We start from the raw sequence: 17,157 nt of genomic DNA on the forward strand, positions 1-17,157 counted from the left end.
CAAATGATGCTTCATCAAAACTGTATTGTGAAATATTAATATTTCATGCGATAACAAAACACCATAGAATAACCTTTGTCATATTAAGAGCATCCTGACTTTAAATGTCAAGATTCTGAAGGTTAATGCTCTTGGAGCGGATTCTGGAGTTGGCATAATAAATCGCAGTGAGGCTCGTGGAGATGGCTGTGTGCGGTGTCTCTCAGGGGCGCAGCCCATGTGCTATCTGAACGGATGGCTTTAGTAAGAGGCTGTGGGGAAGCAGGTGTTTATAGGACTGGGTCGTCCACTGCAGCATTTTATCAATGAAGAAGCACAGTTACCTGTTCACAGCAGGTAGAATGACTAGTTAGGGGCAAGATAAGCCAAAAAAACCACCGATCTCTATGAAGCAAACAGGCTACTTTGCAAAATCACGTATGGAAAATGACTGCTTTTGAGACTGGCGTCACAGAACCCCAAGGTGGCATCATTATTTTGGTCACTACAATCCTCACAAATACCTTCAAAATAGCCTTTGCACAAATAGTTTGTTTCCCCTCCTGTGAAAGTAAGAGAGAGCTTCCTACCCCCATCCCGATGATTTCTGTGCCAAATTTAATTTCCATTTGCCCCGCATTCTCCTGACCGGCTCCACAGATCCTGAATTGAGAGATTAAACTCAAATTAGACGGCGAGAAGGAAGTTCGCTCCCATATTCGTGTCTGCTGCTGATCCTAATGAAGGGAACTGCTCCTGGGCTACGGAAGGAGCCAGCGTCCCGAATCAATGCAGGTCACCGACAGAGCAAAGACAGATGTCTCTGATTAATTAGAATTCAATTTTTGCAGGCAAAGGAAGCAGCAAATTCAAAACAAACACTGTTTTGTTGTTTGTTTGTTTTGGCTACAATTCTTCAAGAGTATCTGATTAGCAACCTATTTTTGTTCACATACAACAATTTTAAAATACTAAAACTAATGTAGTCATTAAATACGATCACAGACTCAGTTGCAACAAAGACAAACGTAGTATCAATATTCCACAACATAGTATCAATATCCTGCAAACATAGTATCAATATTCCACAAACATAGTATCAATATCTTGCAAGGTTGCAAACAATCAGTTAGCAATATTCTGCAGCTGAATTCGGTGTGGTCTGTATTTTTACACATTGCTTCACCAGAGATTTCTAAATATTGGCCAATTTTTTTGAAAAAGAATCTTCCTCTAGCTATTATATATTTACAAAGTATGTTTTTCCTACACTGGTTTTCCTAACTTTTGAGGGTTCTCTGGCTTTTCCTGCCCACACCTGCTCATCGCACCTTGTGAAGCTGCCCGGGGCAGACGGCCGTCACGTTCCAGCCCAAACAGCGCCAGCTACCGAGCCTTCCGAGGAAAAGGCAGCGGAGGGAGAGTGTGTTTAATGGGGCATATTCGTTCTCTATTATCTTCTTTGCCTGAGGATAGGGCCGATTTAAATAACGGTAATCTTTTCCTAGTCACTAGATTCGCACATTCTTATACATTAATTATTACTAACTACCAGTCAGCACTAAATACATCAATAGGTTTCGCATTTAAAATTTCATCAATAAAGGTTTAAGGGATGTTAAATTCTGCTGCTCTTTTCTAATTCAAAACCTTGTAAGGATGCAACCCTCTGCTGCATGATCAACCTACTCGAACAACACACATTCATAAGCTTGTGTACTTTAAAAAATCAATCTCAACTGGAATATGTCGTTTATTTTCTACTAAGTGTGTCCACTGCCTGTGTGGGCAGGAAGTCAACCATAATGTCAAATTAAACTCAAGCATATGTATTTTGGGGGAAAAGCTTCTGCATTTAAAAATTCAAGAAAAATCTTATTTGTGACCAGCACAAATGAGTTACACCGAGACTCCTTCCGACGTGAATTAGGACGACTGCAAACCAACCCCACTGTCTCCCTAACTTCGAGTGGAGGTGCATGTCCCCATTCACACCCCCAGAAATTACAGAACAATTAATGCTGCAGACTCAACAACTCATGCAACTGTGATTATTAAATGATTATATAAACAGCCACTTTTGTGCTATTTATATTTTCGATGCTTTCTAGTCTAGACTAAACAAAATGAGAAACACATGCCCCCCACCTGCCCCGCTTTCCTGGGACAGAAGGGATAGAAGGAAAGTAAAGACTAATATTTACTAATACTAGGTCTTGTCTGATAGTTTAGTAACTATTATTGCTTGGCCAGAAAACTTTTCCATTATAATATTTATACCCTAATTGAAATACCCGAGAGACACGTAAACATGGCTTTGAAAATACTTTCTTACCTTATCCAGAGAGAAAGTTTTGGTCACGGCGAAACCCCAGCCGGCCTCAAACGCCCTCCGGATCATCGTGGAACTCGTGGCTGGCGTGGCACTAGCAAGACCAAAGGGGTTGGCGAACTTCAGCCCAGCCATCTCCACGCTGATGTCCACCAGGTCCACGGGCGTGTGGAAGAGTGGCAGCGCGGGTGTGGCGGGAACGGTGGCTCCGCACTGTGACTGCAAAACACAAGCAGGCGGGGGTTGGTCTGGTGCCACGGCTGACCCCCCACCTCACCCTCACAAACACCACGGCGCCCCAGCATGTGAATTCGTGGAGTTTACAGGGGCCTGCTTAAGACAATGAAAATCGGCAAGGAGACCAGTCATTCGCAGGGGACCCAACCCAGGGAGCAGCATCTTTTCTCGTTGAAAAGGCGTTGTCGAGAGTATCAGCAGTAACACAACAAATGCAACAAACTAGCAAAAACTACGTAAAACATCCTGAGATGCAAGCACGAAAGGGGGTAATTTCAGAATTTGTCTCCCTGGTCCCATCAGCCCGGCCTAAACCTAATTTTTTTAAACCTAATTTGTGAGCCTGTCATTGCTGCTTAGAGAGACAGGCAACGGCAGGTAGGAGGCCAAATGCCATTTCCAGCCATCTCACTGCTGCTTATGAGACAAGGAAGCCACCTGGCAGGCCCCGGTCCCCTCTCCTGCACGTGGCCAGCACAGCAGAGGGGAACACTGGGTGCCTGACGTCCTACCTCATGGGGACACTGGACAATGACAAGCTCAGGGCTCAGGGGACTTTCAGTTTAGACAATGGACAATGTCCTCACATGCGTGACGGAGCTTCTCTTTTCAGAAACCAAACAGGTTCTGAACAGTTACCATCAAAGTGTGACGTTCCCGTTGTTGAAGGAACATTGTTCTAAGGCACCTGGCACCATGGGGAAGATCTAACAGAGACGTTTATACACAGTGCACGGTGCTGACGCATAGTAGGTGCTTGCTGAGCATGACTCCCCTTTCTGACCGCTGGGAGATTCCCGAAGATCTCATGGGGACTTGGCTTGTCAGGCGTGTCTGTCCCCCCGTCTCTCCTCTCCCTCCCATGGGAGCTCCTTAGTTCACAGGATCCCAGTTGGGATCGGGGCTCCTCCCGGTCACACACTTTCTGGTCTCATCTGCTTCCACTCGCAACATCTCACGTCAGTCTAGTAAACCACGTAGAACTTCTCAAACAAAACGCCTCTGCATTTTGACTTTTCCCTGCAACGTTCATTTCTGCCTGGCTTTGGTGCTTTGAACACCCCACCCAATCCTTCCAGCGTCAGTCCCGCAGTCACCTCCGCTGGGAAGCCTCCTGGCCACCCACAAGCTAAGTGTTCGCTCACCACACCGCCCTTGTCTGACCTCGTGTGTGGCGTGTGCGTCTCCTACCTAACAGGATTCTGGCATCTAGGATAACACTTGGCATAAAGACACTCAAAATATTTTTTTCCTACTCTTTATTGAATTTATTGGGGTGGCCCTGGTTAACAAAATTGTACAGGTTTCGGGGGCACAATTCCACAGCACATCATCTGCTCACTGTATTGTGTGTCCAACGCCACTCACCCCCCTTACCTTCCTCCACCCCCTCGGCCCCCCACGCCCAGCGATCACCACACTCCTGTCCATGTTCATGCAAATTATTTGTTGAATGCACAGGACTAGTGACCTGGGGCACTTAGCCTCTGTTTACTTCAGTCTCTAGTAAGATGATAGTCAGTTTAGTGAAACAATCATCGGCTGTATTCGGACGTAACAGTCCATTCTGTCCTGCGATTCCAACGGGGAGCAACATGCGGCTCTTACCTCCAAGACTTGGGTTAGCAAAGGCTCTCAGAAGAGCCACCTAGTGGGGATGGTAAGTGCTGCTCTGGGCAGGGCGGTTACTATGCAAACAGACGCAGCCTATAATTCACCCCCGTAAAGCCACGTAAAAACCCACGCACCTCACAATTTTGCAGATTCTACTAAAAATCAAGCATTCTCTGCCCTCCAAAATGTTTAACTTCCAGCTTAGAATGGATTTCTGGTTGCAAGGAACAAAACCAGCCTCAGAGGGTGATTACGAGGCACAGAATTACCTCGCGAGGGTCAGGGAGGAGTGCAGGGGGGCCTCCAGGGAGGGCGGGGGTCCCCAGGAAGAGCCACGTGATCTGTCTCCCCCTCTCCTCCCGCACAAGCTGCTGGTTTACTCTCCTGTCTCTGCCAGTGGACCTCCTTCCTCTGCTCCTTTATCCAGAATGGCTGATAATTTACAGGCCTCGCCCAGTTATTATTAAAAACACTGGCAGAATTTTAAAATCATTGATGTCCTGGCAGGACAGACGCCGTACTAATTGAATCAGAATGGCTCAGGGTAGGACTCAGCAGTAACGATTTTTTTTTTTTTTTAAATCTTGCCAGGTGTTTGCAAAGTGCACCTGGGCTGAGCGTCACCGGGTTAGCAGGTGCCTGCTCTTCATTCCTAATTCTCAACCGAGGCGTCCCGGGGGCCACCTTATCCCAGTAAGTGCCTACAGGGCTCTTTCAAAAAAAACAAAGTATTACTGCCAGCCCACGAACACTCTAAAAAGTGCTCATGGGTAGGGGGACCTTGATCTGCGTATAAGGTATTAATTCCGAGGACCGTCAGCACAGTGTCCAAATGTCAAGGCCCCGCTGTAAAAACAGGCCGCTTACGGCTTCCTCAAAATCAACAGCATACTTGTCCATTTGCAAATAATACTTAGGCCCGGCGATAAGTGTTCTGCACTCGCTCCTTAATCACAGCTCTTCAGAGGAGGCATGATTTCCCGCAGAAGATGCGGGAAGGGAGGCTGAAAGAAAGCAGCTTGTCCAGAGACAGGCAGCTAAGGAGCAACAGCGCGAGGCCCGACTCACGCTCACGCCGGCTGCTCCGTGGCTCTGCCGCTCCGTCCAGGAGCACCTGTCTCTAAAGGGTTCTCGTCCTCACAAAGGAAACTGACCAAACTATTCATGATGGTTCGACTGATAACCCCCCCCCCCAAGTACACACACGGAAAAATCTATCATGAAAAATAAAGAATATACATGCCATCCAGGTATTCGTAAGAAAATCAACCATACTTCCTTTCACTTGAGAATGGAAGTAAAAACAAATAGAATCTTAAACTCGAACGGCCCGTTATTACATTATTACATTACTACTCTCCATCCCAGGTTCCCTTCGTGATACCTGGCTGGGCCCCGGAACCACAGGGAAACTTGCATGTGTAATGGTTTTGCTATTGGGGAAAAGCAAGTCACATCACAATTATATATTCCAGTCGCATTCTCCCCTAATTTCCTTGACTAGAATAACTTTTTTTTTTTTTTTTTTTTAAGCACTGTTAAAAGCAAGGCCATTGGTATATTTGATTGAAAAAGAGAAAATCACCATCACCGCGTTCCATCCGATCTGAGACCATCGAGCAGCCTTCAGGGCTTCATCTTATTTCTATTTCTTTGTGATGTAACCACAATGGCCCCTATCTTGGGGTACAGCTGCTCTAGAAGCACCCATTCTCGGGCTATTCTACGGCAAAGAATAAATGGCATTGTGCAGCTACTTACGGCCAGATTAATTTGTAGGCTGGATTAATGCATTAATTAACTCCAGCTCAGTTACTCTGCCCTTTGAAGAAATATCTATTGAAGTGAAAAAAAAAAAGAAAAAAAAAACTTGCAAAGGAGAAATTAATTTGGATTAGAGGCTTCCAAGGAAAGGCCTAGGTAGGGCGATGATAATTATAACATAAAGTCAGATTCCGTTCCTCCATTCTGAGAGATTAGTCTTTGTAATGAAAACCTTAGAAAGGACATGAAGCTACAGAAATGTTTCTTAAAAATAATGACCCCATTTTATTGACTTTATAAAGGATATATTCACTTTGCTCTTAATAAGATATTTGTAACCTGAGCACCGAATAAAGATGCAGAATTAAGCGATATTCACACAAATCATGGGCATCTCTTCTCCATCTAAACTCTACCTCCCCCCGGCTATCAGCCCTGATGAAACCTCACCTGCTGGGGTCTCCCCCATTTATTTACCTTATGACCCAACTCTGTAGCATCTCCGCACCTCCTCTCTCATTCCCCATCTCTTCTGAGGGCTGTCCCCCAAATCCACGAATCCGCGCCCTCCCACCCTCCCCACAGGTAGGTGCCCTTCGCTCTCCCTGTGGCTCCTTCCTACCGCTTCCCCATTTTCCGTCCCGCCTGTTGGAACCCACCCTTCACTCCCCAAAACACAACCCGACTGCTGAAAGCTTTCCCTTAGTTTCTCACTGCATTTGGTGAACATGCAGACTCCCGGCTGCTGCCCACAGACCCTGCGCGGTCCGGTCCTGCCCCTCGGAACTTCCCGACGGCCCCCTCCAGGTAGACACGCCTGCCAGTCCCAGGCCACCTTCCCTGGGCATTGGCACTGGCACTGTGGCCACCTGCGATGCTCTTCAATATCCCTGTTTCTGTGTAAACTTCACTCCACGGCCAAGGCCCGGCTCTCGTAGCAGCTGCTGTGGACAGAACGGCATTTGCCCCCAACCTCACTGGTTGCGGCCTAACCCCCAAACTGGTGAGAGCTGGAGACTGGGCTTTTGGGGGTCCCTTAGGGGTGGATGAAGTCATGGGGGTGAGGCACTCGGGATGGGGTTAGTGCCCTGAGAAAACCCCAGAGCGAGCTCTCCTCTCTCTCTCTCTCGTCTTTAAGTGGGTTCTGCTCAGAAACGGAATGAGGAGTGTCGGGGTTTGGGAGTCGTGGGGCTGGGGCTGGGGCTGGGGCAGGTTTCCATTCAGGACCCGTGGAAACTTCTTTAATGAAATAACATCTGAGCAGGTTCCAGGAGGAGGTGACTGGAGTATTGACCCATGAACAGAGTATTCTCTCTGTATAGCTTCAAAATGAATGCTCCAACCCATCCGCCGAGCCTCCGCAGCAACACTGGTTCCCTTCACCTGCTAACGGTCGCACCATCCCGCAAGAACACGGCGCCAAGCCCGCCGCCAGGGCTCCGTTGCATCCGGCCGACGGGCTCTAAGGGACACAGCAGTGAGGCGGCCTTAAGAAAAGCCTGTACGTCAGCCACAGGTCCCCGAGATAACACACAACGTGTGGACAAATTCTCTGAAGTGTCAGTCAGGAAGGTAACAATGACAGTATTCGCAGGCCCGGGGGCAAAGGCGGTGACACTTGGAGACAAGATGTCACCGACCAGAGAGGAGCCCAGTGACCCGCACGGGGTGGTGCCGACGGCCGGGCTCCACGGGGCACAAAGGAGGCGGAGTGACCCAGGTGAGAGCGGCGAAGGGAACAAAAGAGGCTGACATTTCAGAAAGGTGACAGCAACCGTGCCAAATATTAAGCCTTGGAAGAAAACGTTTAACGTTGTAAGTCAACAACCTACCAGGCGGCACCTGCGTCTGTGCTGACCTATGAACCCCCGTGTTTCGCAGAGAAGTCAGAAAACCGTGTGGTTGCCCAGAGGGCACCTCGTGGCCCTAAACCGGTCAGTTAGGCCTCTTTAAACCTCACTGGTCTCATCTCATCTTTAAAACACCTAATGTGGCCCTGGCCAGGTGGCTCGGTTGGTTAGAGCGTTGTCCCGATGCACCAAGGTTGTGGGTTCGATCCCCGGTCAGGGCGCCTACAAGAATCAGCCAGTGATGCAGAAACAGGTGGAGCAACAAATCAGTGTTTCTCTCCCCCCTTTCCTCTCCCTCTCAGATCAATAATAAGAGGACACCTGATGTGAAGGGGGGTTGTGGGGGTCAGGATGAGGCCCCTGGGATGTGAAAGGTGTTTCAGGCCTTGCGCCGGGAGCTCCACTCGGTGCCGTCTCACAGCCGGGGGTGAGAAGACCAGAGGGACACATGACCCCCAAAGGTCCGAATGCAGAACCGGCGAGGGAGGAACTGCGCAAAAGCCAGGCTTGGGCTTCGGGTGCGCTTCCCGCGCCCGGATGCTTTCAGTCTGATCCCTCACAACTTGTGCAAGACTCAGCTTTACTAAAGCCCTGAGGGCAGAGAAAACGATGCTGCTTAAAATGTCCAATGGAATCATTTCGCATTTTAACTTTTACCCCAGCAAAGGGAAGGTTTCCGGCACTTTGTCCTGGGGCGACACTGCCGACCGCCGAGCAGCCGCAGGCGTCGGGTGCTGGGGTTTCGGGGGGAGTCCCCCACCTCGAGCCGCTAATTTCTCTCCCTCCGTCAGCACACGCCGAGGTCAGGCCCCGTCCGCCGTGGGTTGGGCTTTTCAGTTATTTTTTCCTACCCATTCTAATGTGGAGTTATCTGCCTGAAGTAGCAATCCCCTGCTCTATTGGTAAGGAAATATTCTGCCTTTATGGAGACAATTTCATTTTAAATTACTTTTCAGGTCAAACGCTGCCGTTTAATAAGGGCTTGGAACCCTACACAAAGTCAATAAAAGGCATTAAAATTACTTATTAGTCATGGTACTTTCTTCCAGCACCGGCTCCATCGCTTTGTTCTGACGGCTCCATTAGATACAGGCTCTTCTTTTTTCCCCTTGATGTCCTCTTATAGCACAGGGATGGTATAAAAAACACATCTCCCTTCAGACCCAGGAAGCTACACATTATTACAGATAGAATTTTTAATAGAAAAAAGTGTCATGTCTCTGATACTTAATAATTATTTAAAAATACTACCCGAGGAGGACACTAAAAATTAACCCGAGCGCGCCATCCAGGAGGCCACGTCGGCCGAGGGTACCGCAGGGTTCGTTGCATGTTTATTTATAAGCTCTTGAAATGGGTCTCATTTCTCATTGACTGTGAGCACATTTAACTCGACTACTTCCCATCGAAAGGGGTGAAAATGAGATCACATGCATCCAATTCTAGTTCGGTCTAAAGGCCCCGTTTCCCGGCGAGAAGCTGGGCTGGAGTTGTCTCAATTCTGGGATCCTGGCCGAGGGGGAAAACTCGGCGTGGAAACAGCATTTAGCCATGACAAAGCCCCACAGCAGTTTGGGGGGGAGGCTAACGCCATTTCAAACGGAATCCGTTAGGATTTAAAGCTGTGATTTTATCGATATTCATTGTTTTCAACCTGGCAGTGGCCAATGACCGGTCTCGGTCTTCCCTGAACACAGGGATTAGAGCCTCCTGTGTGTCTCGGACGGAGGACGCCTTGCAGTGGGTCTCGAGATTTTCAGCAGGTTGTCGTCCGAAAAGCTCCCCTCCCCTGTGGATAAGACTAAGGGGGATTCAAAAGTTAACATGAGCCCTGGCCAGTGCGGCTCAGCGGTTAGAGCGCCGGCCCTCGCACCACAGGGCCTCGGGTTCGATTCCTGGCCAAGGGCATGTACCTGGGTTGCTGGTTCTACCCCCGGCCCCTGTTGGGGTGCGTGTGGGAGGCAACCGCCTGATGTGTCTCTCTCCCCCTCCCTCCCTCCCTTCTACTCTCTAAAAATCAATAGAAAAAATACCCTCAGGTGAAGATTAACAAAAAAAATTAATATGACATATTGATGATGCCCCCACTTAGGGCACTTTTTTTGGGGGGGGCAATTTTAAGGCCTAGTTTCTGATATTTTTGTTGTTTTTACATATCTATCAACAATTACTTTACTTTTTATTTATCTTTATTGTTGAAAGTATTACAGACGGCCCCCTTTTCCCCCCAATGCCCCCCTTTTATTCTCTAAGGGCAGGAACGCCGCCGTTGGCTGCCAATCATGAGGGCTGGTAAACTCGCCCCCAAATTACAGCCTTTTCTCCTGCCTCGCCCAGATTTCACAGGCTGCGCACCCAAATAAATGCCTCTCGGGTACCCATCCATCTAACAGCTGGAGAGACGACACTTGACATTTGGAGACTTTCCTGGGAAGACTGCTGCAGGCTTTCCCATTAGCTTCCCGGGGAGACCGCGAGGTCGGACGGGCCGCCTCGGAACCCGCAAAGGGTAACGGAAAACTCCACCAGGACGCCCGTGCGACGCCAACGCCCAGCTCGCAAATCACGGTCCTGCAGGCAGTGCGACACCGCCGGCGCTCCTCTGCGGGGTGGAATTAAAGTGATATTTTCAGCGACGATGCCAAGCGTCTTGTATCTAAAGTTGGCTCTGACAGTCTTCGGAGCAGCGACTCGGACGTAGATCCACATTCCTCTGAGTTTGTTTCCTAAAACCCCAGACGGTTGTATTTTTAGCAACTGTTCATCTTTGTCCACCGCAGACGACTTCAACATGAGGACTCTCAGGATCGTTCGTTAGGTGTTTTCACATCGTAAAAATATGAGGAGTAGCTTTAAAATTCTTACAAGCCAACAACATGGGCTCATTTTGAAATTTGTTGAGCCCAATAGAAAGTAAAATTGTAAATACCCCAGGAGTAAGAAAGTGTTGTATTCTTATCAGTCTTTCAGGTACAAACATCGGTCACTTTCCTCGTTAGAAAGATAATTCATTTTAAAGAGACTCCAAATCAGGAAGTGTTAATAAACTAACTGGTCACTCAAGATATTAGAAAGACAAAGTCCTTCACATAACCTCAAACTTCAAAGATGGTGCAAGATTTCATTTATTGATACGAACACACATAATTTAATTAACTCTACAGCAAAGATCCTTGAGCACTGAGCTCAATTCCAAATCCCCCGTCTTCAAAGCGTCCTTACCATCTCCTATTCTTGTTTGTTAGCTCGGGATTTCTCAAGTGAAAGATCGATGGGCAGCCCGCCCAGCATGGCTCAGGGGTTGAGCATCGACCGATGATCCCGGAGATCGGGGTTCGATCCCCGGTCAAGGCACAGGCCCGGGTGGCGGGCTCGGCCCCCAGCAGGGCGCACGCAGGAGGCAGCCGGTCAGTGACTCTCATCACTGATGTTTCTCTCTCTCCCTTCCTCTCTCTCTGAAATCAAAAAATATATATTAAAAATAAAAGACTGACAGGCATACATTGGCCTCTCTAGATGTTCAGCCATATGTCCAAACATAGATAAATAATATGATTAGAAAGGAAAATGAGAGATTTAAAAAAATATACGCAGGAGGACACTGAAGAGTCAGGAGACATGAATGACATAACCCTCAATCTTGAATTAATGGGACTGAAGCCACTTTTTAAAAGTCAGTTTCGTGGGGCTGAGCTGCTCCTCACTGCAGGTCATCGCTGCAAGGCGCTACGTTTTTAAGAGAAGTGAAAATGTGGAAACATCTCCATGCTTTAGATTAAAATGACATGCTGAGCTTATATCCTTGAATTCGAACATCACTATGATAGGTTGATGCGGTTAAAATTGTTTTTCCTAGTACAGTTCCCCATTTTAACTTTTTCTGAGTAACCAGCTAATTATTGATTTTTGTTTCATAGTTTAAGAGAATGTCTTCGTGCGCCTGTGTTTTCCAATGAACATCCGGATTTAACCGATTTGCTGTTCGGGAACGTCGCGGATTTACCTATATAATTAAAATGTCTCATTTTTATCCTCAATGGACACGTAGGTTCAGGCCTTTCGTCACACGAACTGAGCAAAACGCCCCTCTGCGCTCTCTGGCCGTCGGGAGACGTGGCGCGTTCATACGGTGACCGTGTCTCTCCCTAGTTGTCCTGGTTCAGGCGTGTTTAACGGGAACTGCGCTGCGCACGGAGTATACAGGTTCCTCGCTCCGTCTCCTCATGATTTCACTTCCAACTACCGCGGGACTCTCAGGCCAGGTTCTAAAGCATTATTATTGCATTTTTAAATGTCAACATGCGCTGTGGGGGAAGGACGGCTCCTGATCGGCAAGACGACCAGGAATCCAGGGCTGAAAAGTGCCCGGGAGACGGTTCCGCAGAGAGGCAAGTAACAGACGCCTGTGTTCAAATCCTGGCCTCAGAGCCGACGAGACACTCGCCTTGAGTCGGTCTCTTTATCGCTGGACGGCCTGTATTTTTTAAAGCTGTGAGACAAGCACTAACGATACTAACTTCACAGGGTCACTGTGGCCAAAAGGACGTGTGATGTTAGAGGCCAAGCAAGTGGTAGCCTCACCGCCAGGGCCGAGCGGAAATAAAGGGCATGTCCCAGGAAGCGTGAGGATCGGGGGCCGCGTCTCTCGTGAGTCTTTTCTAATAACTTTAGTCAGAGCTGACCTGTGTTCCTTGAGGACTTTAGCATATACTAGTGGCAGTTAGTTAATTTTCCGTTACGTCATATCATATGTTTTTCTTCATGGTTTCCCACGGGCAGGCCTTGAATTCGAACATCATTACGAAAGGTTGACGAGGTTAAATTTATTTTTCCTAGAACAGAACCTTTTATCTACCCATCTGCACGTGCGCACACACACACAGGTTAAACAAATAAATCCACTAGGAAGATGCAAGTAAAAATACAAATATTAAAATTTATAAAAAAATTTTCATCTAGCTATAGCCATCCTTCCAGCCACATATTCTTTCTTTGGGTAAACTGTCAAAATTATGTCTGATATCAAGCACTTCCCTTCCGCGTGGGAGAGGAAAGCTCAGACACGCCCGGGCTGCACTAACGTATACAGGTGCCGGGGAGGTCGTATCCGACTGCTGATTAAAGAACAGGCTTAATGTCATAAAACAGTGCCTCTTAAGGAGGGAGATGTTGACAAATTAGAAAATGTTTCTCTCTATATGAACACCAGGCCTGACAGGGTCAGTTCCTTATGCAAATAACCCCTACACACTTGGCCCCATTACACGCCCCCATTAAGGTCCAAGTAGGGTACCCTCGGCCTGTCCTAACCCCGTAGAATTACAGATCCTTCTTCCCGCCCCCCCTGCACATTCCCTATACTCGGGGCCTCCCCAGGCCTAGGCTGCCTTCTGGTAAAATTAAGAGCAGCTGAGCGCAGGTGCAAGGCGTCTGGGGAGAGCACCAACGTGGGCATCCGGGAAGCGCCCGACGGAAGGCCACGCTGGTCAGCAGAACGTGCTGGGGCCTCAGCCAGCCGGGACCCGAGTCTGGGAGCCCCGAGTGCGGGGAACCACCCGTAGAACCCACCTGGTGGCCTCTCGGAGTCCCAGCGACTCAAATCACTGAGGAGTCCTCCGGTTTGTCTTACCCCTACCCTCCCCTTTAGGTGCATCCTGAATGTTGCGAATCTTCTGCTGATCCCACGTCCACACAGAATTCGTCACTCTCCCCCCCACCCTCCCGAGCCTTACAGTTTTATTATTGCACTCATTCTATTGTGTCAGATGTGTGTTTACACAACTGTCTTCCCCACCAGGCTGTGAGATTATGGATGGCAAGTTCCAGGTTTTAATTCACATTTATAGGCCTAGTGATCAGTGATCTCTATAAAGGAGGCGCTGGTTCTTTAAATTTGTTGTTTCCGGAGTGAATGAATGAGACCGCGTGTGAATGACGACCTGGATAGACAGACGGATGTCTACAGATGGATAATTGACTAAATAAATGGTTTTATCATGGCTTGAAATAGCCTTGTTCAGTCTCCGTCTGTTAAAATCCTATACTTTGTCTTTCTATTCAAACCTATTTTGTAATTTTTCTCTAACACCATTTTAACAACCCAAAGGAAATGATCTCCAATAACCCACAATAACGTAAACAGAAAATACGTGTAGCCCAGACTCTCATCTGAGAGCGTTCCATGAATTCTCTCACACAATCCCCACCGCGACCCGACAGGCAGCAACTCGAATTATTACCGACCCCTGAGAAGACCATGTCCTGGAGCTATAAGCAGCCTGCCCAAGGTCACGCCGTTCGAAAATGCTGGAACCGGGTGTGCGACCAGGTCTGTTTAATTCAGAGCCCAAATTTCTAACCACTTAGACTCTTCTCTTTTTTAAAAAAAATATTTATTTTAGAGAGAGAGGATGACCAGGAACCGAACCTGTGGCCTCCTGGTTCAAAGATTGACATTCAACCACTGAGCCACACCGGCCAGGCCAGACTCTTCTCATTTGTTCACGCTGGTTCCCTCCCAAAGTCAAGCGTGGGCCTAACAGCTGCTGCTCAATAAGTGGTAACTGATTAAATTACCTAATGAAATTTAAGCGGAGCTCTCAGACAACTATGGGAATCACTGCAACCCCAACACGGATGTCTTTAAATTATCACGTTTCTCTAAAAAAGTCTATTACAGAGAAATTCTCGCACAAGAGCCCGATTCCACTTTCATTTCTTCTAGGAGATAACAGACTGGTCAGTGAAATGTCTGGTCGGCCAAACACTGTACTCCACACTCATAAATAAGCACGTTTTCTCTAAGTAAATACGTATGTGACTGATTTCACATATTGTTATAACACACCTTATAGAACGGCTCACGTGAACAAGTGGATGAACCTAACTAGAGCTGCCCGCAGGTGCCCACCTGAATATATCTGTGCATGAACCAGGAGGCCTGTTTCCCGTCATTCACCGATTCCACGGTCGTGTTGGCCATTCCGACGACATCGCCGCCCGCAAACACCCAGGGTTCGCTGGTTTGCATAGTTTCCGGATCTACTTCTGGGAGACCCCATCTGTTAAATTTGATCGGGCTCAAGGCTTCTTTTACTGAGAAAAAAAAAGGGGTGAAAGACAACAGACATGATTAATCTGTGCATCATGAAACAATAATTTTCAAATTAATAAATATTATGATTTAATAATTGTTCTAGGGATTCAAGCAACTGTTTTTAATGAAGCATAAAAATGGAAAGTGAATGAAATGTCCGAGTTAAGAACACAGGGTATGGACTTAGCCAGCTCTCAACACACCTTCCTTGTAGAAACTGAAGGCCACAGAGCAGGGCGACGCTTCGGGCCTAAGAAGCATGAATCCGGGAGGAAGGCCAGTACATCCCTTTACATACTTTAATGAATATGAAGTTTATTTAAATCCCTTTAAATGGATTTAAAATGCATTTCCTAGACTTGATTTGTCCATGACCATTATTTTCACGGGTTCCTCATTACTCGGATGATCCCAAACTTGCGTCCGCGCATCACAGGTGTAAGCTGTGCTGTGAATTCAGGTCGGTGACCCATCTCCTTCTTTCACAACAAGTTTTATAAACAACACAACATGAAGTCCTCTACACTCACACTAACTCGCTCGCCCCGACTGCTGAGCAACCGAATGGGCCCAGCAGAGAGTCACCCTTAGCTGTCAATTTCCGTTTTCTTTATTTTGTGAACGTCAACAAATGTGACCAGGGCCACTAGAGCTCCTTAAAACCCTTTCAAACAAGCTGACGTGACTGCTAAGTTCTCTGCGTGGCAATGAATCCAAACGTGTGGCCGGGGCGAGGGAGAGGCCGAGCTTCTTTAAGGGAAGTGTCCCGAGGAGACTGGGACCGGACACGCGGTCCTGATGAGCCAGGAGATGAAGCTGACCCAGAGGTAGAGAAAGGCAGACAGCCCCGCACGTGATGGGCAACCTGAGCCAGGGCGCGGGAGGAAATGTCCCCTCCGGGCATTCGGGGCACGAATTCCGAGGGTGGTCTCAGGACGGACTAAAGGGGCTGGTCTTCCCTCCATTCAAAAGGAAATGTGACTTTGTCCCTCGCTTTTCCCACCCAGCCCTCAACCCCTCCCCTCTGATCGCCGCCAGTCTGTTCTCTGTCTGTGAGTCTGACCACAGTGTGGTGCCGGCCAGAGAAAAAGGGGGGGAGGGAGGGGAGGGAGGGGGCGCAAGTGGTGATGGGAGGAGCTTGACTTGGGGGTGAGCACCCAGTACAGATGGTGGCTTATAGACCTGTACACCTGAAACCTATATAATCTTATTAAGCAATGTCACCCCGATAAATTCAATGAAAGCAAACCAAGAAAAAGAGACTGTAACAACGTCCATTCAAGGAGAAGACACTGGAAGACACTGGAAGTCAGTTGCTGGATACACCGAGTCAAATATAAAAAAATAACCCAAGTAAAAAATGTCATTCGGACACCAAAAACCAGTTTCTTCTGAGCAACAGTGGAAATAAAAATAAACCTTGGTACGTGTATGTAACTCTCTACCTAAAAAATATTAGAATTTTAGAAAATCATTCAGGGGCCACTGCCAACTGTGTCTTCCCCACAAGGCTGTCGTTTCCGCGAGGACAGGGATGTGTCTGCGTCTCTCAGAACCGAACCACAGAGCCCAGGACAGTCCTGGAGGTTGGGAGACTCCGGGTCCGATGGACACGTGAATGCAGAAACAAGCAGAGGGATCAAGGCCATTGTGCTCAGGCTTTTATTTAAAAGTCTGCTACTGTTTGTATCTCTGATGTGACTTCACCTTTCATCCAGAGTAGAATTAAATATTCATGTGATTATTTCCAGTGCAGAATGGCATTTTGAGAAGATTTTTCTAATGTCTTTAAAGGTCACATGAAAAGAGACCTTTATCACTTGCTCCCTGTTGCATAACAGATCTGCACCTCCATCTGTTGACAGCTACTTGAGTTGCAAGAAAGTCAATAGCGAGCGTGGCTCCTCGACTCAACCTGCTGGGATGACGGTGCCGTCACCCATCACCACTGGACGGCTCATGCAACAGGATACACCTACGTACTAAAAAATAATTCTCCCGTGTAGGAAATGCCTTCCTTGCCCAGGCCTCTGATACAACGCTGTCCTAGGTAGTGACCTGAAACAGGGGCGATGCCGGAATGAGACGGGATTCAAAATTATTTCGCTAGGAAATCAAAGCCCTTTCATCCATTTTCTCATTTTGCAGGAGAGTATCCTGGAAGGTTCGTGCAGATTTCTCCCTACGCTTGAGCAAGTGGGGATTACGCCTTCATCGCCTGTGATTTCCCTCAGCAGCTCCGGCAGCCACAGGTGTCCGTCCTGTGGTCACTGAAGCGTAGTCGT

The 17,157-nt window shown here is 47.9% G+C and overlaps 1 protein-coding gene across 1 annotated transcript in view; it reads right to left on the reverse strand.

Annotated features, from left to right (window-relative positions):
- The window catches only part of DPYD (dihydropyrimidine dehydrogenase), a 316,316-nt gene that overhangs the window by 142,444 nt on the left and 156,715 nt on the right, over positions 1-17,157 (reverse strand). Inside the window, exons 12-13 of the mRNA XM_081122318.1 lie at positions 14,687-14,871; positions 2,315-2,530 (exon numbers count right to left, since the gene is read on the reverse strand). Coding sequence (XP_080978444.1) covers positions 2,315-2,530; positions 14,687-14,871 — 401 coding nt within the window. The remainder of the gene's footprint in view (positions 1-2,314; positions 2,531-14,686; positions 14,872-17,157) is intronic.

Source organism: Miniopterus schreibersii, assembly GCF_964146895.1.
Source record: "Miniopterus schreibersii genome assembly, chromosome: 19".
Taxonomy (NCBI): domain Eukaryota; kingdom Metazoa; phylum Chordata; class Mammalia; order Chiroptera; family Miniopteridae; genus Miniopterus; species Miniopterus schreibersii.